This window comes from Trichinella spiralis (assembly GCF_000181795.1).
Source record: "Trichinella spiralis strain ISS 195 chromosome Unknown Scfld5, whole genome shotgun sequence".
Classification (NCBI taxonomy): Eukaryota; Metazoa; Nematoda; class Enoplea; order Trichinellida; family Trichinellidae; genus Trichinella; species Trichinella spiralis.
In genome coordinates, this window is record NW_003526944.1 from 2315463 (window position 1) to 2342148 (window position 26686).

A 26686-nucleotide genomic window follows, 5' to 3' on the forward strand; every position below is an offset into this window, starting at 1 on the left:
AAATTTAGCCCCAGGCGTTGCCCGAGGCTATGCCTCAGGGCATAAAAAATTTGCATATTCCCCCCAGGCTAGGCCCCAGGCATTTTATTGCACAATATTTGCCCTCAGGGGGATTATGCAAATTTTTTTTTGCTTTAGGGCGTCACCTCAGGAGATATGACCGTACAGATTGACCTGGTCAAAAATTCATTTCAAAGATTTATTAATAATTCCTATATTCTGTACCTACCAAACTTCTGTCCCAAACTTACCTGTACACTTACTAGACTTACCTTACCATTCTTTTGATACTTACCTGTTTGTTTTATGCTATTTTCCATACTTGTACACCATATTCTGCACTTACACTTACCTGTACACTCATCTTCTGCATCATTCCTTGCTATCTTCTGTACTTGCCAAACTTACCTGCTGGATGGTCAAAGGAGGGCCAGGGCACGGTTGGCACTGCAGCTCACCACGCTGCGAGGGCGTCCCGACGGGTGACGTGAACCGCCGTTCCAGGCATTTACCACCTGATGCCCTAGCGCTGATGGAATTGCGCTTCTTCTGACGGAGTACACCACCGGGTGAATCTGTCTCCGTCGTGCCAACCGGTCGCCGTTTCGTGCCGGTGTCCGGGAGGTCTCGCAGGCCGAGGTGTCTTCTGTAAGTCCGTGAAGAATGTTCTAACACCACGAGAACCTTCATGGGAGACGACACCGATCCTTTTCAGGATGGCATCGTTCTTCGGGTCCCACGTCCCCAGAGCACCGACGATGGCGTCGTACGTCATCTTCTTTACTCACGCGACTTACCTGTATACACTTATTCTGTGCTGTCTTCTGTACTTACCAGAGTTACCTGCACACATACTTATTCCTTGATATCTTCTGTACTTACCAGACTTACCCGTATACTCTTACAGACCGTTTCTCGCTATCCTCTATTAAAACTATCTCTAAATCATGCTAAAATAAAATCTTTCAAAAATACCATAAGCTAATTTCTTCAGTTCAGAATCTGACTTATCTTAACTTTTACGCATTAAATAATTCAAAAAAAAGATTCTTACTTTGTGTACTTAGATGTAGTAGTAGTACTTAGCACTTAGTTGTGTAGATTTCTGTACTTAGTAAACATGGCATTGTGAACGCTGTAAAGTCTTCATGGCCAACACAAAACGAAATCTGTAAGCGAAAAAAATCTGTTACTACTGAATAACTTTACACCCCTTGTGATACGCAACACCATAGAACATTACGCCACAATTCTGTACATCAACTTGAACTAGTACGGACTTACATAAGTCTCCCATTCGATGATGTAATCTAAAGTTATGATTATCAAAATAAGTACTTACCCGTTTTTCAAATACTACACTGGTAACACCTAAATGCGTAGTCGAACTGCCACATTTTCACTATGTATAGCAGTTAGTTGTTTAGTTGTATAGCTGTATACCAGTTAGTTTCACTGTTTCTATTGCTAAAATATAAAAAAATCTAATATTTCTTACTAATTTCTATATGCCAAGCCGCATAAATACAAGCAGGAAACGCCACTGTCACGGAGAGAGAATGTATAGTGATTCCATATCTGTTCCAATGTTGTAGAATATTCTATTCCTATCATAAATAATATCTAATTCATTCTTACATATAGTGATAAGAAAAACTTCATTGTGACGTTTATATGAACTTCAAGTAACACTGGGTTACTACGGTAATGACATAACAACTCTTTGATAGCAAAAGTGTAATCCATTGTCATGAATTTTTTGCATTTCTTGTAATAGCCTGAAAATTATTTCAAAGTTAAATTGGAGAAATAAAACAGACGACAAAATGATTTGCGTTTGAAAATTATTATGATGCACTGTTATTCGTCTTCAATTACTTTTTATAATAAGGCGGTTTCATGTAAGTTATTGCAATTCAATTCAGATCATATATACTGTACGCAACATTCATGCATTACTTACTTGTTATGCACAAGCAAAGAAATCAATCATGTAACGAAACATTCCATTTGAAGTATTCTACAGCATGTTTTTTGAAGAAATTTCTAAAGCTATGGGAGAATGTAGGGAAGGCAAGTTAGCAAACGGATCCGTAACTTCGGAACAAAGATTTAAAAGCTGGGCCGATTGTGCTTTAAGCATGCAGTATATGCTTGGCAGAGTTCTGTTGAGGACTTTACCGATTGTTACCGTTTGTCGAAACAATCCGTCATCATCTGATCAAGCTAGCTGACAAACCGGTACGTTCAGAACCTAAAATAAGCGGCTGTCTGTTTATTTGTCAGACCGTTTCCGTCGGCATTCAACAACCAAGTTAGAAATGGCACGGAAACAAGGAATCTTTAATCAAATAATCAAAAATACTTTTCAAAATTATTATGATGAGTAACTGATCATCTTCACTTACTATTTATAATATAGCTGTTAAATAATACATGATCTAAACGTGAAGTGATGTGAATTTCTGAAAGTGAATTTTATTAGTGTAGTCATCTCAAAATAAAAAACAGTAATACGTACTTCTCTGTCCTCAGCATCTGAGGTAGCTGAAATTTAGAAAAAATAATGCAGTTAGAGACACCCTTTAGTTCCCAATCACCATATTAGTAGAGCAATACAAATGGCATGCATGACATAACACCACCACTATGCATAATATAACTTACCTAATATTCACAGAGAGCATTGAAGAGCGGAATTATAGTTGATCCCCTTCGTGCTGCCATAGCCATAAACTGAATAACGGAATGTGTACAAAGTACTCTGATTAAACATATAACGCTGAGTAAACTATGCAAATAATAAACTACTTTGTCTGCGGTGGAACAACCTAATTTGAATGCAGTAATAGCACAGTGAAATGAATATAGCGAACAATTTTATTTAATAACATGATGAAATTTATTACGTTTTTATTTACACACTGCACATTACTAAGTAAAATAGCACTATTATGCAAATTTCTTTTGTTAAAATTAGATGAAACGAACACTTATTAACCTGAAGCATTGCAAATCACTAAAAATAACCAGAAATGCTATTATTGCGTTGCTGAATTTATTTGCTAGAACGTTGGACAAGAACAAACAAAGTATATCACTCGAATAATATTTCTCTTATAATCTAAGGTACATGGATAATAATTAAATGGCTTCTACTGAAATTAGTATAGAGAATAAAAACATTTCTGAGATTTGTAAAACATTAAATAACATTAATGAAATTTTATTGTAAACATTACTACAGAAATTATTAAATGCTAATTCTAAACAAAGCAAGCAGATTTAAATCTCCAAAGTAGTATTCATTTTCTGTTTCGATGAATTAATAGCTGCTGTAGCGGATGACAATTACAATTAATTACGAGTAGAGCACAAGTAAAAATGACAAAAGAATAAATTCAACCACGTATAAAATAAATTTAAACTTCAAATTCATCTATAGAAAAAAATGTCCATGAAAAGAAGAACCAATGAACGACTTATTCGTTACGTCGCAATCATTTCTTCGAATTATGTATAAGCTGTACATTTTGATAAAATCAATGGACAGATAAATTGCTAAACTTATAGATTTTCATATTGTGAATCACAGAGTGTAGTTTTACATGGTTGAACAAGGAAATCAAGAGAGTTACATACAGAAAGGACTTTCAGAGTTCAGTTTATTCAAGGATAAAAACGGAATACTGATTTCAGTTAATGGGCCAAGGTTTGTAAAGAATTGTCCCCACTTCATGACAGAGATATCCCAGGGAAGAAAGTGAATGCTTGAGAACGCTAAAACATAGCAGCAGCAGTCTACACACTTTTAAACACAATAAATGCAGGAGTGCTTGGCAACTGTATCAATTCAGAGAAAAAGCAGGCAGCTTCAAGAGCTGGTGACATTTAGGATTTAGTACAATGAGTGTGCATTTCCAGTCGATAACACTGAGAAAGTACACTAAGATTTATCCCAAGTCACCACGGTTAAACGTTCTCTGTTCAACGGATAAGCATGATTACGGTTCTTATTGGTGTCTTCTAGAGCAAGTAATATTTCTCATTTATTGGGAGGGAAATGCAATAATGAAGGCGGGGAAAAAAGGCGGGAGAATTGGTGGGATGTAGGGAGTGAAAGTTGTTATAAACTGAATCGTTATCATTCAATCAACTTTCACCTTTTCTAATCAGGCGTTGTCTTTTATCTGTCAATATAATTAATAGCTGAGATAATACCCCGTCGGGTTCCAAAGAATGGAAGACATGCACACTGATGTGCAAATTTTCTTCACAATAGTATTAAAATCAAAGGAAAGGTTCGCTATCAAGGATGATGCAAATGATAGGACAAATTACAGTTTGAATATTCAAGGGTAGAAATGTCTGTAATCATCGAGGTCTATATCATCAGCAACTTGCATTACAGGAAATATAGGGAACGCAGAAATATTCAACTGTTCTTTCAGTACAATGTCACAATTGGCTTTTCGAGAACTATCGAGAAAAAGCTTTTCATTGTGAAACAGTGATTTCATAAATATTATCTATCATTAAGCTCTGTCTTTGCAGCGTGATTTGGAATCACGCAAAAATCCTAAAGGCATGAAGATAAGAAAGAACTGCCTTTTTGCCTGTGCATTTCATTTCAAGAATTCTATGTACATTGAGCTAAACATAAATTATGCACCATATTATTCTATAATACTTTTCATTCAAAAAATTCACTTGCAACATCTGCAAAAATGTGGCTAAACAAGTTATTTTGATTGATGAATGAAAATTTGTGGAAAATAGCATATTCAATTAACAGTTTCTGAAAATGCATTTTCTGATTATTCATTATTTGCTTTGCCTATGGAAGCACAACCTAATTTTCCGTCACTAACTAAGCTTATTGACATAAGTGCAGTGAAGAATTTTATTAAATATTGAACGCTGTTACATTTTTATTTACACACTTCATAATACGACTTACGCTCATATGAAAACGCATTAGCATGCAAATTTATTTCGACTAAAAGCGCGTGAATATCTCTGCTAAGCTGTTGTCATGAAAACGACCGGAACATCAACCTTTCATAGTACCGTATTATTTCACATGCAAAATATCAAGCTAAGCAAAACAACACGAAAAAATTTCCTAATAAATGAAAAAATCAAATAAGCATTTCTTTAGAAGAGAACTCGTTAAAATTCACAAAATACAGAATTTTCAAGACTCTGTATCCTACATTTACACGAACGCAATGTATTATTGCAAATTATACTAAATTATTAAATTTTTCATTTGGGTTTTCTTATTAGAACATTAAATAATTTCAGATGGAATACGCCAGATGCTTCATGAACAATAAGAGCGCTTTTGTTGTCACCCCTTTGATTTAAATTGAAAAGTGTTCAAAAGTGAGAATCTTTTAATTATATTTACAAACCTGCACCTTTAATTCTAAGGTTTTTCTTTAATTTCTCAGTTCTTAGTTAGTTTCATTAATAATAGCATTTATGTGAATTCGAAAAATGATCTAATAAAAAATTTCGTCTGTTTCTTGAACGTCATACAGATGAAAAGGTTTGTTTCATTTCGCAAAAGGCAAAAATAAATTTCTATGAAAAGTGGCAATGTTTTATATCGTGTCTTTTAAGAAAGAAGAAAAAAATGAAACTGAATAATATGCATGCAAAACTTCTTACCTGATAGCAAGAATGTTGTGATGTGGTATGAACGAGACGTAAGGTGGTATAAATTTCGAATTTATGCCAATATTTGTTGAAGTCAAGCACCAGAATTGAGCAAATTACCCAGCGCACTAGCGAGTGCGTTCTTCATCAATGAATACTCATATAATAATTGCCTGAAAATAATAAACATGACTATATATATGTATGTATAATAAATCGCTTCAGGATTTGAACAGCACAAAGTGCTTCACCAAATTGCCGCAGGCATAGTTCACCATCAAATTATTGTAGACATAGTTTGCTTACGCGTGTTTGCATACATAATTGACTACTCAGGTTGTACATTATTTACCTTAATTCTCTCAGCTGTTTTCCTAATTATAACAACAATTTTCCTAGTTATAACTACTAACTAATTATAATTATTGATCATTACGAAAATACTTTTATTCAGTACTACTCTGAATAGGTGTTTCTAAAAGTTCCACCGTTATTTGTTCTTACTTTACGAATTTATGTACGTGAATCCGTTATTGTTATCATTATTTCCCTTACATCAATTTATTGTTGATGTCGAGATCAAACATTACAAGCCACTTATGGATTGTGATTTCATTTGATTTTTCTGTGGCAACTTAATTTCAGACGGAATTCTCTGTTCCGGACTGCTTGGAATATTCATTTTCAAACATTCTGTTGTATTTGAAGAAAACACAAGGCAAATCAGTGTATTGGGATACCCCCTCATAATCCAATAAAAAAGTGAAAAACTTTTTAACGTTATTCGAATGCGAAAAGCAAAACTAGACAGCGCTCCTAGCCGTTACTGACGTGCGCACATTGATTATCAGTCATTTCGTACCAGCTATTCATTTTCCGGCGTGATTTGATTTCTAGGCGTGATAATTCCGTCCCTAACACTTGTATATTTGTTTCCTCTATGAAAAGTGAGTGCTTCCCTTCTGTATACTGTCTGATCATCTAAGCATTTTGGTGGTGATATTTGTTCAATGAGATAACCGTGCCTGCTTTGTATCTATAAAGTTCCGGTGAGCTCGGATTCTTGCAACTTCTCTGTATTCTCCAATCACAATGTTCTCTTAACTGCGCTTAAAATTTCCATGCCGATGAGGCATTTGAAATGTGAAAACTAATAATAAAATTATTATTGAATGAGCAAGGCAACTGATCTTCAGCTTGAATTCAAATAGAACATTCGAATAAATACAACCGACATTCGTATTTTTCCGCTGCGTGCTACCTATTTCTGTCCTGCTGATTAATTGCTGAGATATTATTATGTCACAGGTCTGGTGCGACTGTTTCTTATCTTGCATCGTCGGACAATCTGTTCGACGTTTCCCACGGTACTTCCCCATTTTTTCAGACGTTCAGTTCTGTTTTTTGGACAAACGTCCACAAATTGTCCCACTATCGACAGAGCATTCATTTTCTGACAATCTGCAGGCAAACATAGATCATACGAAACAGCGGGAATATGAGAAAACTGACCATTAAAAAGAAACCAAAATTTGACAAATAGAACGCTTTGCAATGTCAACCAGTAAAATTTAGGTAGGCGACAACGAATAAAATTTATCGAAAAGAAAACCAATGAAATTTAAAACCAATCAAATGCCGAGCGGCATGTCTTTGATGGGACAAATTAAATCAGCCCCTTATTTTGTTATTTATTAATTTTTATAAAATTCTATTTGTGAAAATTTAATCTGCTTTACCGAATCGCAACTTGACAATTTAACAAAATGAATTTCCTCATTTCATACCTAATTTTCATTTACAGCATCCTTTAAAAATAATAAACAAGTATTTGTAAATAATGTTGGATGATATTTTCGGCATTAATATTTAAAAAAAGAACTGTAAAAATTGATCCTTTAGCCAAATTTTGAAAGTAACATTTTAAAAAATTACTTTAAAAATATTATGAAATAAGAAGTATTACTTACTTGTGTAGATTTGCATAATTAAAAATGAGAACATTTCGTGGACGAATGCATGAATACAAGTACGTGGCGATTGATTATTTCAAAGAGCCTGTTTTGGATGCCACTTCTTTCTTCTTATCCCATTGCCACGAAGGTAGTAAACTTTATGCAACTTTGTGTGTACATTACTGACTGTTGTATTTTTAGATCACTTAGATGGTCTGGATAGTGAAGCATTCCGAAATCGACTGGAAATCGAGTAAGACATTTTGAATTATATGAAAATTTGGAAACAACATTTGTTCATTTTAATGAAGCAAACAGAATTTTGTAATTCTAAAATCGATTTACTTTTTAATCCTTCAAAACCACTTTCTCAGAATTCATACAATTTTCCAACTAAAATTGTCATTAGCTGCTATTTTATTATATAATTTTATTCTGCCACAGAATAATGACCGATTACTAGACAGATAAGTAATTGACGATTAATTTTTTAATATCAATATATAAAAGAATATAGAATGTACATGAAACTGCTTTCAGTGGATGTAAATTGTATACTCACTGGATATCTTGTCGCCTTCTTCTGTCAGATGATCGATTTCTTCATCTGGAACCACATATGGTAACATAAAAAACGAATTTAAAAAGTTTTTATTCTGAAATTAAAACTGAATTTAGATAGACTTTGAAACAAACGTACCGTTCGCACTGGAAATGACAAAACCTGGCTCATCGGTTTGCGTAACTGCTCTTTCGTCCGGGCATTGCGTAGGCTCAGTGATGTAGGTGTAAATGTAGCTGTTGTTGTTGTGATACGTTTCAAGTTATGAAAATTTAATTGAACCAATGTATTTAATTGAAAATTGTCCTTTAAGGTTCCTATTTGAAGGCACCGAAGGAACGGTCTTATACATGGGCGATAACCGACTGACAGTTTCCAACGTCCGCCGCATGCCAGCTCTGCATGATATTCACTGGTTTTGATTTATCAACTCAACATTAAGCCATTAGGTGATTTTTTTCCTCTTTTTTCAGCTTAAAATCCATACAGAGCGTCTATTTCGACAGTACATTTTGCAATGAAGCCACAAGCTGGTTACCAAATAGGATAGACAGTTTGATGGCTGTTCACGGAACCGCTTCAAAGTGGTTACGTGAAAACGAATCACACAGAATACTTTTATATTTACCATATAAATACGGTTTTGAGTTTTTACTTATAAAACTGGCGGAACTCTTCAAACAAAAGGTATGCATGATTTTATGCTACAACAGTGTAACTGCATATACCTACCTACCTACCTACCTTTTTTTCGAATAATTATTCTTTTAACAATTCTACATAAGTTTACATTTGACACAACAAACTACATAACATTTAGATTCACGTGAAAGAAACATTACTCAAGGCTTACAAAAATATTCCCAAACTGAAGAACGTCATCACGGAAAATGCTCGAGAAACACAATTACACGCGTGCACAGTGAGCAAAAGACTTTTTTAATTTTAAGCAATATTTCAGCCACATTTGTTGTTTGCCTTTCAAGCTGATAAACTATTTATTTACCTACTATAATCGATGTTCAGTTTTTTCCACAATTTTTACATTTGGTTTAAAAAAATATTTCTAGAGTGGATGTATTTGTGCTGAATCGCAAGATTCCTATATCAAAAGTGAAATGAACGATAAAAATGTCCTGGTCATCAAACCGTCTGTGCTTTGGTTTGTGAAAAATGAAAAAAATAGGTTGACTTCCTGGATAATTAATTAATATTTCAAATAGGAAGGCATTCATTCATATTTTCATTTATTTTAGAAATGAAATAATTCTGAAAACTGAAAGCAAATCTGGTCCATTATACCGACTGCTCTATTGCAATCACACATCATTAGATGAAACCATATCACTATTGAAATACCTGCAGCCACAGTATGCAATTGCTTGTGATCTGCCGTGGAATTCGACAATTGAAAAAATGGACACTTTATTGCAAAAGCGATTGTCCAAAATCAGAACGATTCTCAGATCCGTTCCGAATGCAAATTTTTACAATTCCACGGAAGAAGAATGAACTGAATTGGTGTGAAACAGTTAAAAAAAAGATCATATTATTCAAATAAAAGCTGCTCTTTAAAAAATGAATTTGAAAAGTACCGAAAGTTGTAGTGATTTAATGCAGATGATAAATAAATTCCATATGAAACGCTAAATGTTCAATTATACTTATTTTAAACCAAATAAAAATATTTACTGAAGACACACACACATATATATATGTTTATCTGTTTCTACATATTACGTATATAAAGAGAGGAGAAGAAAAAAAGTCACATACTGTCAGCTAGATATCATCAATGCCGGTCTTGATCACCAATGATTTTCAATTTGTATTTTCAGTGACTGACTGAATGCAAAATTTCGACATTTACTCTGCAACATGAAATTAATAATTAATTATTGACTTCAAAGTGAAAAAAAAACAGTATGCACAATCCCACCTTCACTCAGTCGCCAAATGTGGAAATTGTCACTGGATGTTGACGGTTGTTCCTGTTCTTGCTTTGGTTGGGTCCATAATGGGCAGCTCAATGGAAGCCATTTCAAGCACCAAAGAAGAAAAGTATGTGGCAAATAACCAGTCGATATAGACGACTGACCAACAGACCATAATAAATGTGTGACGTAAGTTATCGGTTTCGGCACCCACAAACTGTACAAAGTCGGTAAAAGACCGACTCCTTGGGCAATATCTGCTTCTTTTTTGCCAGGACTGTGGTCACCGAATGGATCGTACAGAGGAACCAAGTTCTGTAATCGCCAAGGCAAAAAATACTGATCCATAATGGCTCTGTTCGACTGAGAAAGATACAACAGACGAGCAATCGACTCTTCAAATATCTATTAAATCACAATCAAATGCTACTACTGTTAATATAAGAAGAGGACAAAATTTTATTTAATACTAACTTTTGTTTTGAAAAATTCTCGCCCACTGTTCTGACAACTGACAACAGTAACCGCAAGCGAACCTGCTTTGGATGCCAAATGTTGGCGTGTAAGCAGTACTGCAAGACGAAATCGAGCATCTTTCTCGAACCATTCTCGAAGTTTTTTTCTGCCTAATGCTGTTTCAGAGCTAAGATCCATGCAAGGAACCTGATCAACGCAACACGTTGTATCAACTGAAATAATTAAAATTTTAACAATCCACTTTTCTACCCACACAAAATTACCGTCCTACTCATCTGTTCTGTTCATCATCAAAATCGTTGAGCAATCACAATTGAATGCTTTTACTTACACATTAATTTGATGCTGTTAGTAGAAAGCAATTTCCGATAATCGAAAACTGCAGCATCCGTTTTTAAATTCTGCACATTTTGTGTAGTGATTTGCCGAGCATATTGAAATTCTACAACAACATCAACGATCTGTGTAAATATCATCAAAAATATATTTTACTGTAATTTTCGAAACAGAATATTATCATTTTCATTCATAATATCACATGCCTAGTTGCTATTGAAAAATTAATAAAAACTAACCTACAGCCCAACTTACCAAAATATGTTTGATATCTGTCGGAAGGAGGTTCGTCATGAACCAAAATTAAATGCAAACCATTGTCAGACAACTTTTTCATAAGTTCATTCCTTATAGCACTGGCAGGCCCGATAACGACTGAAAATATATTTCGAAACATTTTAATTGATTTAAAATTAAAAGATCCACTATTTTAAAACTATTCATTTCTTCCTACCTGCGTGGGAGCCATACTTTTCCAATCTCCTTTTAACAGTGAACACGCCACTAAAGTGTTCCCATATTGAACAAACGCTATTTTTAATGGCGCAATACAAGCAGTACGTAGAAACGCCTACACCAATGATTGCAAAAAAATCTCGCCATTTGCCACAAAAGCGACATACTTCATTAATCAACAGCTCGGCTCGATCAACAACCAGTGCCATTTTATCATGTACAGTCTAAAATGCAGAATAAAATATTACACAACACTATTCACTGTGTTAAACAATTAAACATTTTACATCTTATTAAACAAATAAAATCGATAGATTTATAAATTTCGCTGATCGTTAAAAATGATTTGCAATATGTTTTACTGTAAGCAACAAAACATTCAGGCACAATGTTTTTTGCATGGCTGTAGACTGAGCATCCTGGCCGTAATTAATTCATTGAATATATTTCAGTCTCAATTTATGCATTATAAGTGTGATTTGGTGTGATTTGAACTCCATCAACAGTGTGACTTTTAAAAATGATTCAAAAGCACTTGAAACTTGCGTTTCATAATATGAAATTACGGTTGTTTAATTTTCAAATAAATAATCATGAATTGGTTAAAGAATGCTTTTTATTCTAAAAATCTTTTAACCCCGGTAAACGTTTCTGATAAGAATAATATTTTGAAAACATATTAACTTCAACACTTCTCTAGATTCCTTTAAGTATTGGTAGTGCACATGTTTATTGGCTGAACTCGACAATACGATGTAAATCTTCTGCGGAATCCCAGACATCTCAAACTACCAAAGCTCTCACTGTGGTAGACGAAGTATTCGATACAATACCACCAGAAGATAGAAACAAAAAAACTTTCGAAAGAGCATTAGGTATGCTATGCACAGAGGATGATGGACTTATAGAATATCCTGATGAGCGTCAGTTGCTTTCTTACTAACTGTTATTAAAAGTACTGTTCAACAGGAATGTACTTACGGACGAATGTAACTCGTCGGGGACATACTGAATTCATATACGCTGCATTGAAACGAATGAAAGAGTTTGGAGTTCATAAAGATTTAGAATCTTACAAACGCCTGTTGGAAATTTTTCCGAAAGGAAAAATGATTCCCCGAAATTTCATGCAAGTAAAATTAAACAGATCATACTATTATTTTTTGAAGAATTTATTTTAAAGTTGCATTTCTTCGTAAGGTTGAAGGAATGCATTACCCGAAACAGCAGCAATGTTGCATTGACGTTTTGGATGAGATGGAATGGTGGCGTAAGTTGTCAATTTTGATTTTAAAATTTCTATATTTTTCATTATACTAAAGACTGCATTTTCAAATTCAATTTCCCTGATTGTAAACTACACTTTGACTTAAAAGGTTTTTCTCTTTAATTAAGGCGTATATCCCGACAAAGAAATTTATTTGATAGTGAAAAATGCATTTGGTGAATGGACGCATGCAATGAGAAAAATGAAACGTCAAATGTACTGGATGCCAAAGTTCAAAAATGCAGATCCTTATCCACTGCCCAGACCTGTTCCAAACTCGGACATTGAAATTGCCCAGGCAGCGATGCGTCGCATATGTAGGGATCCTGCAAATAATGTAGAGGTTTTCTATACTTCGACCGTTTCTGATTCTACTATAAATACTTGGATTGTATCAGGGCAGAGTCCACATCAAAGAGAGCATATAGAAGAGTACGTTTTATTTCCGTTTCATGTAATAATTAGGATTATAGTAGAAAATTTGGAAGTATAATTCTTTTACAGCCATCCTACAAACGAAGCACTTTATGTAGATGGTCCGTTTCGTACTTGGCTAGCTGATAAGTCACTGTTTTATTTTACATTAATATCCGAGCCGAACAAGAAGAAATATTTTTCAGACTTTCAATCAATCGAAAGTCTGACAAGCGATGAGTGGTATTACTGGAAGACAAAATACAATTCTCCTATTTCGGATAATCGTAGCCAGCTAATGACCGTACCTACCATTCACGAACAAAAGGATGGTACGATATTAGCATTGGCGATTACTGGAAACAGTTCTAAAGATTCATTAGCTTGTTGGTTGAAATTCTTGGAAAAGTTCAACTCTAAGCTGAAGGAAATACCAGTTGTTTTCCGACTTCAACACGCCGAATGCTCTATAGCAGAAATGGAAGAAGAGTCACGTTTAGAGAAAAAGGAAAATCCAAATTCTACAACATGATTTAATATTATTCTGGGCTTGCTTTGTTGTCCAAAAAAGAATTAAAAAAACAAGATTGTTGTTTGGACATGTTTTTCGTTTTGAAAATACATATGTTATATATTGTTTTTTCCATAATGAACTTATAAATATGAACGATATTATCAATTGAGCATGAAAGGAATGGTATGTTTAAGAAAAAAATCTCGAAATTTTAAAAATATTATTAATAGCGGTGTGTACAGAACATGATAAGTATATTTAAAAAAAATAATTTCATCAAAGAGTGTACTGTAAAAAAAATGCAGGTCAATGCGTTTTAACTACAGTATGAATTTGAAAGCAACTTAGTGAAGTAAGTGTTGAGCTTCTTTAATTTGTTTCAAATACACTCACGAATTCTTATACAAATAAGCAAGTTCTTATATTTTTCAAAGCTTATACATTTCTTAATTTATCTAAATTTAACTGTTCAACTTTTAAATGCACTAAATTGCAGAAGCATTTTGCAAATTTGTCCCACACGTTAACATTATTCATGATTTTGAAAGTATTCAACTATTTATATTAACTTGTAAGCCTTTTCTGAATTCACTGCTACGCACTCATGTAAGCTTAATATCTATGCCGATGTGATATTAAAAAGAATCTATAAGCCCATCGATATTTACCTTACGATATGCCCATTTTCCGTTCAGTAACGATTAGGATAAGCGAACAGTGAAGACATTCCCTACTGAAAATGTGTAATTTCAGTATAGTTATGGCAAACGTAGCTACAATGGAAAATTTCCTCGATGTGATAAGTAATTACTTTGATCAGGATATCAGCAAAGAAAAGGCACTTGTTTTTATAAAGGTGATTTAAAATTAAAAATGTTCTATACTTTTGGTACAAAAAGTGTTACTTACAGGACAGTGAACTTATTCAGTGTATTTTGAACATATGCAATGGTGCGGATTCTGAAGTGGCGGTTCGTTGTTTGAAGTTTTTGAATGAAATTGCAGAAGCAGCTGGGGATGGAAGGCTTCTATTAGGAAAAATTAATGGTTTTGCCCTTGCTTTGAAAGAAATGAAGAATCGGTAAGTAAGCAGTAGTTTTGCTAAAAGTAAAACAAAACGCCATTTACAACTAATGCATTTTCACATTTTTGAATTCGTAGTATTGCCAAATTAATTTTTAATGTTATTATTTAATCTTTTTCTTACATTAGATATATATAATTATGTTTTTCATTATGACAGTGCTATTTAACAAGAAGTTAATGACCGTTAATTTGAAAATTATTCTCTTTTACAGTATAATGAAATATAAGCACGTACTAATTACTTTTTGTTGATGATAAGTTATTTTATTGTGAAATTGTAAAATTAAATGTCAGTTTATAATATGAAACTTTGAATTTTTCAGACATTCATCGAGTGTCAACATTTGCTTACTCTGCGATGTTCTATGTAAGCGATGCTGTCCATATAGGTAGGTACTTTGTTGTTGGTGCGTTTTCATTAGCATTGTATTGACGTTTTTAGGAAAAAAACACGACTTGCAAAGATTATTTTTGAAAATCCTTTATATGAAGTAAGGAAATTTTGTATTCCACGCGTAGCTCAGGTTGTATTCTTCAAACTGTACATTTCTTTTTCATTCATAGGAAGAAGAGGAAAATTTAAAGATGGAATTGCTGAATATCAACGGAATAATCAGTGTCGCTTTCAATGAAGCGCTTACTGTTTGCAATATTGTTTTACGTCGAAATGTATCAGGAGAGGTAAATGCTAAAGAAAAACAATATTCTACAGTATCACGCTAAAATTGAAAATATTGCTTTGTAGACAATCAAGAATGCTATCCAAAAAAATGTATTATGCGCTGCTGATTTGAAAATAACACACTCAAATGGAGAATTGGTAAGAGATTATTAGCAGAATTGTTTGTTTCATCACACTGGTCACAGTGATTGATATATTTGAAGGAATTTTTTGCCATCAAGAGCAACGAGATGGAATTGTCGAGCCCGAAGTATATTGAATCGCCGGAGCGAACCGAAGCAGGGCCATATGCTGTCATTAGCAAAGACTGCCTTGATAAATATCAGCACAAATCTGAAGGATTGCTCACCGGATTTTTTTCATTTTGCAGAACCCTGTGGTGAACACGTAGAATAGATCATCTTTAAAACGTTTTGAAATAAATTTACTCGATTGATTGATTGTTGTTTGAACTAAAAAATATGCACGGAAAGCTAGAAAATGCTTTGCATTGTTAATTATTATTATTATTCATAGAAATAATACATTGTACATTGGCTTTTTGATGAAGCAATTTGAAATTTCAAAAATTATGCGAAACACATGAAGACTCGGCTCGATAAGAGAAGTCATTAATGATAAAATCGAAGTATGTGCATATTACTTATGAAATGGATATCTATATAATGATTTACATTTAAAAAAAGTTGTCCATATGTTGAATTCATGGACTCGATTTATAATATAACTGAGAGAGAAAGAGCAGTTTAATGGAATGTCATTTTGTTTAAAATATCTAACGACAGAATTAAGGATGACTGATTGAACAACAATTTTGCTGTCAACTATATCAGCAACGCTTTTCCACTATTCCAAGATTATAATCTGGATCTTTTCCATTCACGAATCAATCTTTCTGTTAGCAGTTGAAAATTATTGCCTTAAAAATTTCTTTTCCAGCAAGATAAAAGAAGAAATTTAAAAAAAAAATGAAAATGATTCAATGCACTGCTTGTTTATAGTAAATATCTGTTTAATGTGGTTGACAATTAGCATTGTTTTTTTTTCCATCCATTAGCGGTTAAAAAGTAAATTTTTTGTCACATTTCATGTTACAGTAGTAGACTTCTTGCTTTAATTCTTGAAAAGGGAAAAAGTTTCTTGTCAGTTGTCGTCAACTAATAAATAATATTGACTTTTTGTAGAACCGGACGAAATTAAATTTCAAATCGTTCACACAAGCACAACCGACGAACAGCAAGCATGTTTGTGTCGAAATTAGCCTCGGTGTGAAGCTATTTTCGTTGATGTTTATTCGTGCAAAATTGATGTTGATCAATGTTTGCAAAAATGATTGCTTGTCTCTTTGAAAAGCGCAATCATTATTGTTTTGCGTGTCGAAGATGGGCTGGTTCGGTTTCGGATAAATCTTTAAAATATTTGCTCATCCGTGCTATTTGCCTACACTACCCCAGAGCTAGAGCACAGCTTGGTCGCTTGTTGTGCCGTTTGATTAAAATATGATTAGAAGCCGCTCTTTCAGTTGTTGTTGTTGGACAGCACTGCTTGAACATTTCCGATTAGTTTGTCCACTGTGCATATTTGTCCGGCCAAGCTTAAAATCTTTCGCCCAATCAATCAATAGCAAGCCATAGTGTGTGGACGATGCTTTCTGCATATTTATCTATTGTCATTTCAAAGGTCCTAGCCACGGCTAAGTACATTAAAAACCGATGAATGCTAATTGTGCATCATCGAAAAATTGTCAACTTCAACACATTCATGAAACTTAATTTTCAAAGAAAGTTAATTTTTGTTTACTTCAATTCATTTGCATATTGAATTGAAAATTTGAAAATGAACAAATTTATAATAATAGTAAGAATTCATATTTTTTAAGCAAACTTTTCAACGAATAACTTTCAGATAATGTACCATACTGTAAGAAATGCGACAAAAGCCTTCCGCCGCCCCCCCACGTACTCTCATTAACCTAATTATAATTCAAATATCTCATGCGCGGAGCGATCAGCAGTTTGCTATTATGGCGTTTGAAATTCCATTTGTTTCCAATATTGTGCCATTAATTAAGAATCGTCAATATGTTCAACAATTTTCTCATTAATTTTGTTTTTTCCTCAAATTATCTCACTCCTTGCATACGGTATGTGTACAAAAGGAAAAAAAATATACCATGCAAATTGTTCCGTTTTTTTAATAATTATATATTGAAAGAAAAAAAAATCAATGAAACAAAACAAATTAATGATCATTTCTCACGTAGACAACAAGTGTATTTGATAAAATCGAACAAATTAAATGTCCCTATTTGTTGTACCTATGAATCATTAAACTAAGCATAAAAATCAATTCTGAATTTTTTATCCAAATTATTTATACAATTCCAATCTTCCCTAACTGTGTGTATATATGTAAAATTGCTATTTCCAAAGCAATTTATGATTATTTTTAAATTTATAAATTGAAATTCAATTAAACATGAAACTGGCGGTAAGTGTAAGATGCATTGAAATTGTCCATTACGTTCAAATTGCACAATGAAATTACGCCGTGTAAAAATATTGAATACGCGTTTACGAATTAAACTGAGAGAGAGAGAGAGAGGGAGAGAATATCGAAATAGAAAAGAATTCAATTTCACTGAAATCAATAAATAATAATTTCAATAATAAATCAACTTTGACAAGAGAGAAAAAATAACACACACGTCATAGGCAGCAAAAAGAACGACAATTGAGAATAGAAAAAAAAGTGGCCAAACTGTTTCAGACCTGAATTTCAAAGGTGTCAGAATCGTTCTTATTAAAGTGTAATAATTAATTGTATAATAAAAATTCAAATATTCAACGTATATATAACAACAACAAGTTGTTATTAGTATTGCCTTCTGTCGGCCCGCTTCCCCATGACCAGCAGTGAAATATTACAATAACAAGTGCAATTGTACAGTTTGTTGGCATAGTTTCAGAGTTCAGGAGAAATTTATTGAATAAATATTCAACGTTTTCGAATAAAACAAAATGCATCATTTGCGATGTAATGTTCCAACCAGACGAGCAACACTTCCGACAGGGCTGCAATTGAGCGCCATTATGGTCCAATAAAACCCACGCCAACAATTTTATTGTTGGTTGGAATGTTGGTGGCAATTGTGACGTCGTCGGTCAACACAATGCAAATATGCAGTGTAGCGTGGAAATTCAAATTGTCGCTTTAAAACCCATAATCGCTGCCCATCTCCACTGACGATGCTGCCGAACAGGGTGTGAACCGATTATCTCGTCCGCCCCGCCCTCCCTTTTCCCAGGGTAAAAACGGCGCTACGCTCTTCTCTCTCTCCATCTTAACACTGATGAAAGAACAACAGCCGCGCCGGGCAGGCTTTTTGAGAGCTGCTACTGGCTTTCGCGCTCTCCAACCAAACACAGCAAAACCAAAGCGTCGGCATAATTTTCCCTCCCATTCGTCCACGTCCATTGTAAACATTTTCACATTCTATCAAAAGTTTGAAAATAATGCTTTCTTTTCGTCTCATCAACCGAAAATTTCTCAAACAAATCCAACTGGAAAAAATTAAACTCTAACCGAACATTTTACCAAAATAAAACAACTATTTTTACATGTTGAAAAAAAATCAAGAAAAAAAACAACAACAAACTGTCAACTTGAATGTCTTATTTACTGTATTTATTTAATTAATGGACGTGCCAATTTATTTTGAACGTTCGCAAAAATAGAAGACAATCATTTTTTCCGGCCTATTCATTCATACGCGTGTAATAAAATTGAATGGGAAAATGGATCGGTTTGCAAATTTAAAAATTTTTCATACCGGTTTATCGTATAATAATCGAGAAGAAATAGATCAATACAGATCACAGATGCTCCTTCTTTACTCAAAAGCAAAAAGTAGTAATAAAATAAGCGGCTGGTCTTGTTGTTGTTGTTGTTGTGTTGTTGCTGTTGAAAAATAACGTCATGCGCGCGTGTGCGTGAAATAAATCGCTTTTCCTCAACCAGCATCAATGAACAACAACAGCAAGAAGATGAAAAAGAAGCAAAGCTTAAAAAAAGAAAAAAATACCAGGCATATAAATTAGTGTTGTTCTTGCATGGATGTTGTTAGATATCGTGTAGATGATGCACAATTTGGATGAGATAAATAATTGGCCAAATTGGCATCCGCACAACCGGGTTCAAGTGAAAGCATGCTGCCAGTCCATGTGTGTTGGATTTTTGTTCCCTAATGGGGCTCGATTTTATTATTTTCACCTCGGACGTGGTCGATGTAGATGTCCAAGTTGTTTTTCAAACTTTCACAAGTGCGGATACAGTCGCCAAGCATGGCCTCGTAGACGGACCGGTCGAACAAGCAGTACTGCATGTCGTGCTGTTGGTGCCAGCGGACCGAGTCGCTGTGGTCGAAAACCGACCCTTTGGGAGTGGACCTGGCGACGAGCGGTCGTTCCTCGTCGGCTATGCTCAGCAGAGCTTCTTCAACGGCATCCAAGCCGCAAGGCGACGTCGGCTTGGTATGGTTAAGCTTGTCGGCCACACTGTCGGCACCGCTGGACACTGACCGAGCCGAACCCAACGAACAAGAGTCCTGGTATGCGGATGTGGTCGGCTCGTCGTCTGTGCAGTTGGGCGTCATCAGATCGATGTCGTCCAGATGCTTCGGGTCGAAAGGTATCCCGTCGTTGGCGACAACAAGCGGCTTCTTCTTTTTCAACCACTGCATCAAAGCCATCAGAGAAAGATGCCAAAAAAATGAAATCCGATCGTCAATAATTGTGTCTTTTCTTTCAATTTACGTTGGCCTTGCTTATTCTCTCTCACTCACTCACTCACTCTCATTCTCACTCTGACATTCTCAATCCCATTGTGCGTGCGTGTGCGCGTCTGTGTGTATGTATGTATGTGTGTGTGTGCATCTTTGACGCATTGATGGGCGGAGTCGGTTTCAAACTGACCAATCAGAATTCGACGTCAACCAGGTGCTCGCAAGCGTCCGCAGACTACTGTTCAACTGGCTTTCGACCACTGGTCAGCTGTCCACTTATATAGCTTGACACATCTCGCGGCACCTGGCTACCAGCAGGCGGCGTTCAAAAAATTCTCGAATGCCCCGAAAAAAAGCGGCGGACTTTTGCTATATATTATCATTTTCAGAGCACAGAAAATGGAGGGGAACAACTTTTCATTCAATAAACATTTCAATAATTCTTAGTTACAATAAAGTGATTAAGTACAATATGAGGGTTAATTGTGGAAAAGAGAATTTTGCATTTGATGAGCACCGGTACTATTTAAGAAATTCAAAATTGTATATACTTCTTGAATTATGACAAAGAGAAATTCAAAATTTGCATACTGTGCTTTCTACAAATCAAAAAGAGGAGAATGACAAGCACTGATGATAAAGTTTTGCTATTTTTATTTTTTACATTATTGATTTGAAAGTATCGTCAATTAAGAGTGAAAAACAATACGCTGCGTGTAAATTCAACTAAATCAATTTTCAATATTTATCTCTCAAGACAAACTGAAATTGAAGAAATTGAAAAATTCAAATTTATAAACAACATCCATTTGCAATTGAAAAAAAAGAAAAATTTTTGAAAATAATTTCAAAACAATAAAGTTGATAATCAAATCATTCCAACATTTTATGCGCGTTTAAAAGAGTTATAAATTTTTCATTGAATAACAAACAATAAAAAAACCCCTGAACCACGTCAACAGTTGTAAATCAATAGCTTTTTTTCAAAGTTTCAAAATGTTTTGTTCGTAAATCAACAGTTGTTCAAATTTGAATAAGTCAAGTGGTGCTGCTTTTTTTAATAAAAGAATTATCCCATCCTTACATGAGCATCTTGCATACAATACAATTTTTTTCTAATCATTCTTGAAATTTCAAAATTCCAAAATTATGAAAATAATGAAAACTGATTTAACGTTATCCGTCCAGAACACTTTACTCCACCCTATTTATTATTTTACAAATTATAAAACTGTCTCCAATTTTACAATACAAATGAATAGGCCCCATTATAATGTAAGCATGCTGCTTGGAAACGTTGTAATTGTTTCCGTCATTTGTTGGACATATTTGAAAAAAAAGAAAAGAAACAAACTAGCTGTTCACAAATTTCCTTTTCTTTTCAAATAAAGCTGTGCACAATTGGTCTTAATTGATCACATTTTCAACAAAAAAGACGAAAAAAATAGTTCAATTGATAAACTGCATAATTTAAAAAAACAAATAAGGAACAACAACAACAAAATTAAAAAAGCAATTAGTACTCGCTAGTTGAACATAAAAAAAATAATTGCCGTTCAACGTGTACAATTTCAAGTAAGTTACAGTATGGTATAAACGTCGAACAATTTTAAATTCAGTCGAAAGATCATGATCATTTTTATTGAATTTGAAATTGGAAACAATGAAGAAAAAAAGTACAATCCGTCAACGAGCATACTGTATAGTTGATTTTATTTATTTCTTCGATTTAAAGTGGTTGTAAATTTGCCGTTGAAATCAGGTCAACAGAGTTTGAAAATTCAACACTACATTCGACCATAATTGAGAATGGAAATTGTTGTTGAGGAAAATTCTGAACAAACGCTTTGTTGTGATGTATTTGCCTTCAAATATAAGGTCAAGAAGCAAAGCCAGCTAAATACCCGCCCACGCAACACGCTTTCATCCACCTATCGTTAACAATGCTTGTCAAACAATATTCATTTGAATTATATTACATTGGACAGAGTTGGGAAAATTCCATCCCATTCAACAAATTCTACCTCTTTGTTCATACCAACAATATATGGCCACAACAAAATTGTCAACAAGTTGAACAAAAATTTTCAAACAAGCCTTTACAAATTTCATTTCTCAATTGTTGCACTTAATCTACACTTTCGATTAACTTTAATTCAATTTAAAATAAAAATGCATTTTTTGCTTACCATTTGTAAAACGTCGGCATCGTTTTCATACGAATAAAATTCCAAATCAAACAATTCGCCTTTGTTTGATGATCATTATTTGTTCGGTCATCGTCGATATCGGATACGCTAAATCAACATTCAGCAGTATTCAAATGTGATAACTGGTCTTCGAAGTTGTTCTCAAACTGAAATTCAAATAGCCCACTGCTGAACTACGGAAAAGAAAACCCAAAAACTGATAACACTAGCGCACAATATTCAAATTTTTTCACGTCCTTTCCATCGGCCAACACGTTACTTGTTGCAATGTTGCAATTGCAAGAATACTGTTGTTTTTTCAAATATGTCTATTCTAAATTTAAACTTAAAACTGTAAATTTAAATGTAAATTACAATTTTCACAAAGTACTAAGTAATATTTATTAAACTAGAATATGTTAAACGCAGCATGAAAACAAAGTAATTTGGGAATATTTTTTGAATTTATTTGTGCCAATGTTGTATAAATTTAATTCATTCAGGTTTAATTTGTATTTCTTTACTTCTTAGTTTGGCATTGTTATGTTAAAATCAATCAAAGTGTGTTATTTTTCATTTTTGAGCTTTTGCTACAGTAAACCTAGATTTGATTCAAATAATTGTTTCATTCTTGGTTTTACACGATCAATTTACAATTGTAATAATTTTTCCATTACACAAATTAAACTAACCCTTTGAACACAATAATAAGAATAATCATTAATACGTAGCCGGTGTTTGCATTGAACTTGAACATCGTAAACTATCTAAACGTATTTTCATTTTGTGAAATTCAGTTTTTATTCATATTTTTTTTGAAAACTAAATATTTATATTTATTCTTTTCATTTTTAAAGTGAAAATGATTGAAATAATTTTTACTTTTCAATTTATACTGAAATTATAGGAGATAGTTCACTTTTCAAACTGTAGTTTGTTTATTTTGTGATACTTTTTATCTGCTTTTTTATGAGAACACTGCTTTTGGCAGATTAAATCCCAGACAGGCATGTCTGTTTACGCAGTTTATTTGAAAACGTTAAGCAAAGTTTGCAAAAATCGTCACAAGGTCGTTGCTCATTGATAATAATGTTCAGTGAATCAAGAATTTGACATTGAAATGCACGAAATGAGCATTAATCACATCGTATCATATCAAATCAAAAACGTATCCGATCTTATCTAATTTATTTTCCATTGCGTTTATTATTATTATTTATTTACCGCTTAATACAGTACACTTTAAAATTAGAATACAGCCAACTGGTTTTATTTATAAATTTGTCAGTTTTTTACAAAATTAATTTCTTAAACTGTCAAAAAAGGTTTAAAAAACGATTTTTGAGCTTAACAGAAACAAGTTTATTGCATGAATTCATCCTAAGTATCAAATTTTGTGTGTGCTGTTTCTCGTTTAACTTCATCTGAACTAAAGAAGAGCGACTGATATCGTTCGAAAATTTCACAATAAACTAAATGATGTAAAGTAGTTCAAATTAGGATATGAAGCTTGTAAATTTTGCAAAAAAAAATGTAAATAATAAGCCATACCGTCAATAAGTCAAAAATCGTGACTCAGTTTGTGCTTGAGTGAAAACGTTCGCTTGGTTGTACGGGTGAAATAAAATGATAAAAAGCAAACACAAGAAAAAAAATAGAAAAATCAAAAACCCAAAACGCTATCTTTCCCGTGCGGAATATCACGTTCCAAATCATGGATGAATTGTGCAACCTCAGCTTTGGCAACAGTATATATTTATATGCGTGTTGCTGCTGTTACTCTCTTAAACAAATGGTACGCACCAACGCTTCAGTGACACTGTACGGATCACAATTTGATGCTGGACGACGGTCTTCCAAATATCCCTGCAAATATCGATAGATTTTACAAATCATACACTTGTATGTGGGGAAATTTAATTTAAATAAAAGATATATCGAATAATTTATTACATAGCCTTCATCGGCAACGTGACGAGGTATGCGCACAGATGCTCCACGATGGGCGACGCCGGCTGAGAAGTCCGTCAGACTAGAAGTTTCGAGCCGACCAACGAGACGTCGTTCATTATCTTTACCACCCTTCGGATCGTACATCTTGATATGCTTATCGTGACATTTGGACAGCAATTCGACGCCCTCTTCGATATATCTAGAAAAAGCAAAAATGAATAAATTTGATAAAATTCAAAAATAAATTAATTGAATCATCGTTTGAACAAAATCCAACAAATAGTCAATACTTCAAACCACCAGGCATGCGCATCTGCTTTGTTGAAAAATTGCAATGCGCACCAGCTCCGTTCCATTCGCCTGGTATTGGTTTCGGATCCAAAGATACGACTACGTTGAAATCTTCAGCAACTCGATGCAACAAAAAGCGAGCTATCCACAACTGGTCAGCCGCTTCTATACCGCTGCAGGGTCCGATTTGAAATTCCCACTAGAACAAAACCAACATCATCAAAAATTTATGATAAATAGCAACTGAATCGGATATTGGAAAATATGCTACAGAAAATAAATCTGAAAAAAAAATTTTCAAAATTTTTACCTAAAAAACAACTGCGAAAACACTGTTTATAATTTGATTGCGCAATTTTACAATTTTTCAACTTTAGCTGATAGTATTATTATTCACCGACAATACTTTCCAACTAATTTGAATAAAATAAAATTTAATTTAATTATATTCTTTTAAATGCGCCCACATGAACATAAATTTGTATTTTAAACAATGACCATGCGCGTATCCGTATAATTCACGCTCATTAATCGTTAGTTTAATTGTTGTAATGATTGTGCCGTTAATTTTATTTGCAACAGCAAATACTATAAACCTATAAATAATATTAAAATCTATAAATAGAAGTAGAAATGAGCCTAAAGCAAATAATCGATCATCATGACAGTTATTGAAAACAAGAAGTAGAGAATAAGAACGAGCTGAACAATAACAACAATATGAAGCGCTTATATATATTTTATGCAATACACATAGTATTGAACATGACTTTCATATAAAATGGAAAATTAAAATTGCACAATTTGCAGCTTGATTTCAAATTATGTTTCGAAATTCAATTGCAACTGTCAATTGCAAAATTGACAAATAATTTAATGTTTCAAACTGCTTACATCTGTCCAATCTATTTCCCGCTATTATGAAATGTAAAGTTTAAACTTGAAATTTTTTCACTTTAAATTTGTTTACTGCTACAAATACAATGTCTCAAATGCAAACACACTGATGTCATATTTTTTTTCAAAAATACAATATTTTTTCAAGCAAAGCAAATATCACGAACTGAACTGAATCTCAATTGAAACTGAATCTCTCGTTGAAGCACAAACAACCCCAAAATTTTTTTACTTTTAACAAATATTGTTAATGTGAAAGAAAAAAAAGAAATTAACTTTGCAACGTTAAATTGGCATTCTCACCTGGGCTGGCATCACTTCCGCATTGGTGCCGGACACATTCAAGCCTGCATAAAGCATGGCTCTGTAGTGGGCTTCGAGAATGTCTCGTCCGAAGACTCGGTCCGCACCGACGCCACAATAATACGGTCCTGAATAAAAATTATCATTATTATTAATGGGCATTAAATTATGCACACTTCAACCTTGCGGTGGTGGGAAGCCAAGCTTCGGCCAACGCATGGGATGTCGGTCGAGATCGAGCAGCGTGTATTCTTGCTCAATGCCGAACCAGGGTTCATAATCTTGCGCTTTGGTCATCGCTTCAACGCACGAAAAGCGCTTGTTGGACGCCGTCGGCTGCTTATTGTACTTGTAAGTTTCGCAAAGTACAAGCTTGTTCTTTCCCAGTCGAAACGGGTCGTTGTACATTGCAACGGGATGCAGGTAAACATCCGCATTTGATCCTTCAGCCTGGTACGTGCTGGAACCGTCGAAATTCCACACCGGCAATTCTGAAGCGAAGAGAAAGAAAAACAACAATCAAAAAATAACATTTCAAATGAAATATCAAGAATAAAAAATAAATCCAATGCCGTTGATATCTTTGGGTTCAAAGTCGAGGGTTTTTGTTTTGGCACGCAACGATTCACCAGTGCCATCGATCCAAATGTACATCGCCTGCACTTTGTCCCCTTGAGGAAGTTTCATATAACCTGCCAGAGTTTGCTTGGAATTTGACGAGCTCAATGTCAACGTGAATGCCATGGTTTAATTATAATAACTGAAGAAGCTACAACAGTAGGAGTGAACGATAAAATATGCATCAAAAATAAGATATAAATTACACGCAAATTCGTTCAAATGTTACACAAAATAAAAATCCATTTTACCACAGACAGATTTATCCAATTGTGTATTGCAAAAGCACATCATCATTATTATCA

General features: G+C 33.9%; 8 protein-coding genes across 8 annotated transcripts; 3 read left to right on the plus strand and 5 right to left on the minus strand.

The window, feature by feature from the left end:
• Positions 1 to 147: 147 nt before the first annotated feature.
• Tsp_04179 (conserved hypothetical protein) lies at positions 148 to 1397 on the minus strand. The gene is made up of 6 exons (XM_003374947.1): positions 1372 to 1397; positions 1205 to 1310; positions 906 to 950; positions 703 to 797; positions 409 to 646; positions 148 to 174 (listed from the first exon to the last, which is right to left on the minus strand). The coding sequence occupies exons 1-6, from the start codon at positions 1395 to 1397 to the stop codon at positions 148 to 150; spliced, it is 537 nt and encodes a 178-aa protein (XP_003374995.1).
• Positions 1398 to 4566: 3169 nt separating this feature from the next.
• Positions 4567 to 6412, minus strand: Tsp_04180 (hypothetical protein). The gene is made up of 3 exons (XM_003374948.1): positions 6255 to 6412; positions 5677 to 5806; positions 4567 to 4653 (listed from the first exon to the last, which is right to left on the minus strand). The coding sequence occupies exons 1-3, from the start codon at positions 6410 to 6412 to the stop codon at positions 4567 to 4569; spliced, it is 375 nt and encodes a 124-aa protein (XP_003374996.1).
• Positions 6413 to 7658: 1246 nt separating this feature from the next.
• Positions 7659 to 9693, plus strand: Tsp_04181 (artemis protein). The gene is made up of 6 exons (XM_003374949.1): positions 7659 to 7767; positions 8509 to 8596; positions 8655 to 8868; positions 9002 to 9103; positions 9252 to 9343; positions 9465 to 9693. The coding sequence occupies exons 1-6, from the start codon at positions 7659 to 7661 to the stop codon at positions 9691 to 9693; spliced, it is 834 nt and encodes a 277-aa protein (XP_003374997.1).
• A 354-nt stretch (positions 9694 to 10047) lies between these two features.
• On the minus strand, positions 10048 to 11593 carry Tsp_04182 (conserved hypothetical protein). The gene is made up of 6 exons (XM_003374950.1): positions 11383 to 11593; positions 11184 to 11303; positions 10924 to 11034; positions 10590 to 10804; positions 10121 to 10520; positions 10048 to 10052 (listed from the first exon to the last, which is right to left on the minus strand). The coding sequence occupies exons 1-6, from the start codon at positions 11591 to 11593 to the stop codon at positions 10048 to 10050; spliced, it is 1062 nt and encodes a 353-aa protein (XP_003374998.1).
• A 762-nt stretch (positions 11594 to 12355) lies between these two features.
• On the plus strand, positions 12356 to 13597 carry Tsp_04183 (protein SYM1). Its single transcript, XM_003374951.1, has 5 exons — positions 12356 to 12429; positions 12453 to 12517; positions 12568 to 12654; positions 12780 to 13083; positions 13156 to 13597. Exons 1-5 carry the CDS (start codon positions 12356 to 12358, stop codon positions 13595 to 13597), a joined length of 972 nt encoding a protein of 323 aa, XP_003374999.1.
• Positions 13598 to 14339: 742 nt separating this feature from the next.
• Tsp_04184 (hypothetical protein) lies at positions 14340 to 15730 on the plus strand. The gene is made up of 7 exons (XM_003374952.1): positions 14340 to 14435; positions 14491 to 14660; positions 14989 to 15054; positions 15108 to 15156; positions 15230 to 15346; positions 15411 to 15485; positions 15551 to 15730. Exons 1-7 carry the CDS (start codon positions 14340 to 14342, stop codon positions 15728 to 15730), a joined length of 753 nt encoding a protein of 250 aa, XP_003375000.1.
• A 3639-nt stretch (positions 15731 to 19369) lies between these two features.
• On the minus strand, positions 19370 to 20097 carry Tsp_04185 (conserved hypothetical protein). The gene is made up of 2 exons (XM_003374953.1): positions 19620 to 20097; positions 19370 to 19410 (listed from the first exon to the last, which is right to left on the minus strand). The coding sequence occupies exons 1-2, from the start codon at positions 20095 to 20097 to the stop codon at positions 19370 to 19372; spliced, it is 519 nt and encodes a 172-aa protein (XP_003375001.1).
• A 3998-nt stretch (positions 20098 to 24095) lies between these two features.
• Positions 24096 to 26507, minus strand: Tsp_04186 (glutamine synthetase). The gene is made up of 6 exons (XM_003374954.1): positions 26336 to 26507; positions 25946 to 26254; positions 25764 to 25891; positions 24563 to 24762; positions 24273 to 24471; positions 24096 to 24185 (listed from the first exon to the last, which is right to left on the minus strand). The coding sequence occupies exons 1-6, from the start codon at positions 26505 to 26507 to the stop codon at positions 24096 to 24098; spliced, it is 1098 nt and encodes a 365-aa protein (XP_003375002.1).
• Between the last annotated feature and the right edge of the window lie 179 nt (positions 26508 to 26686).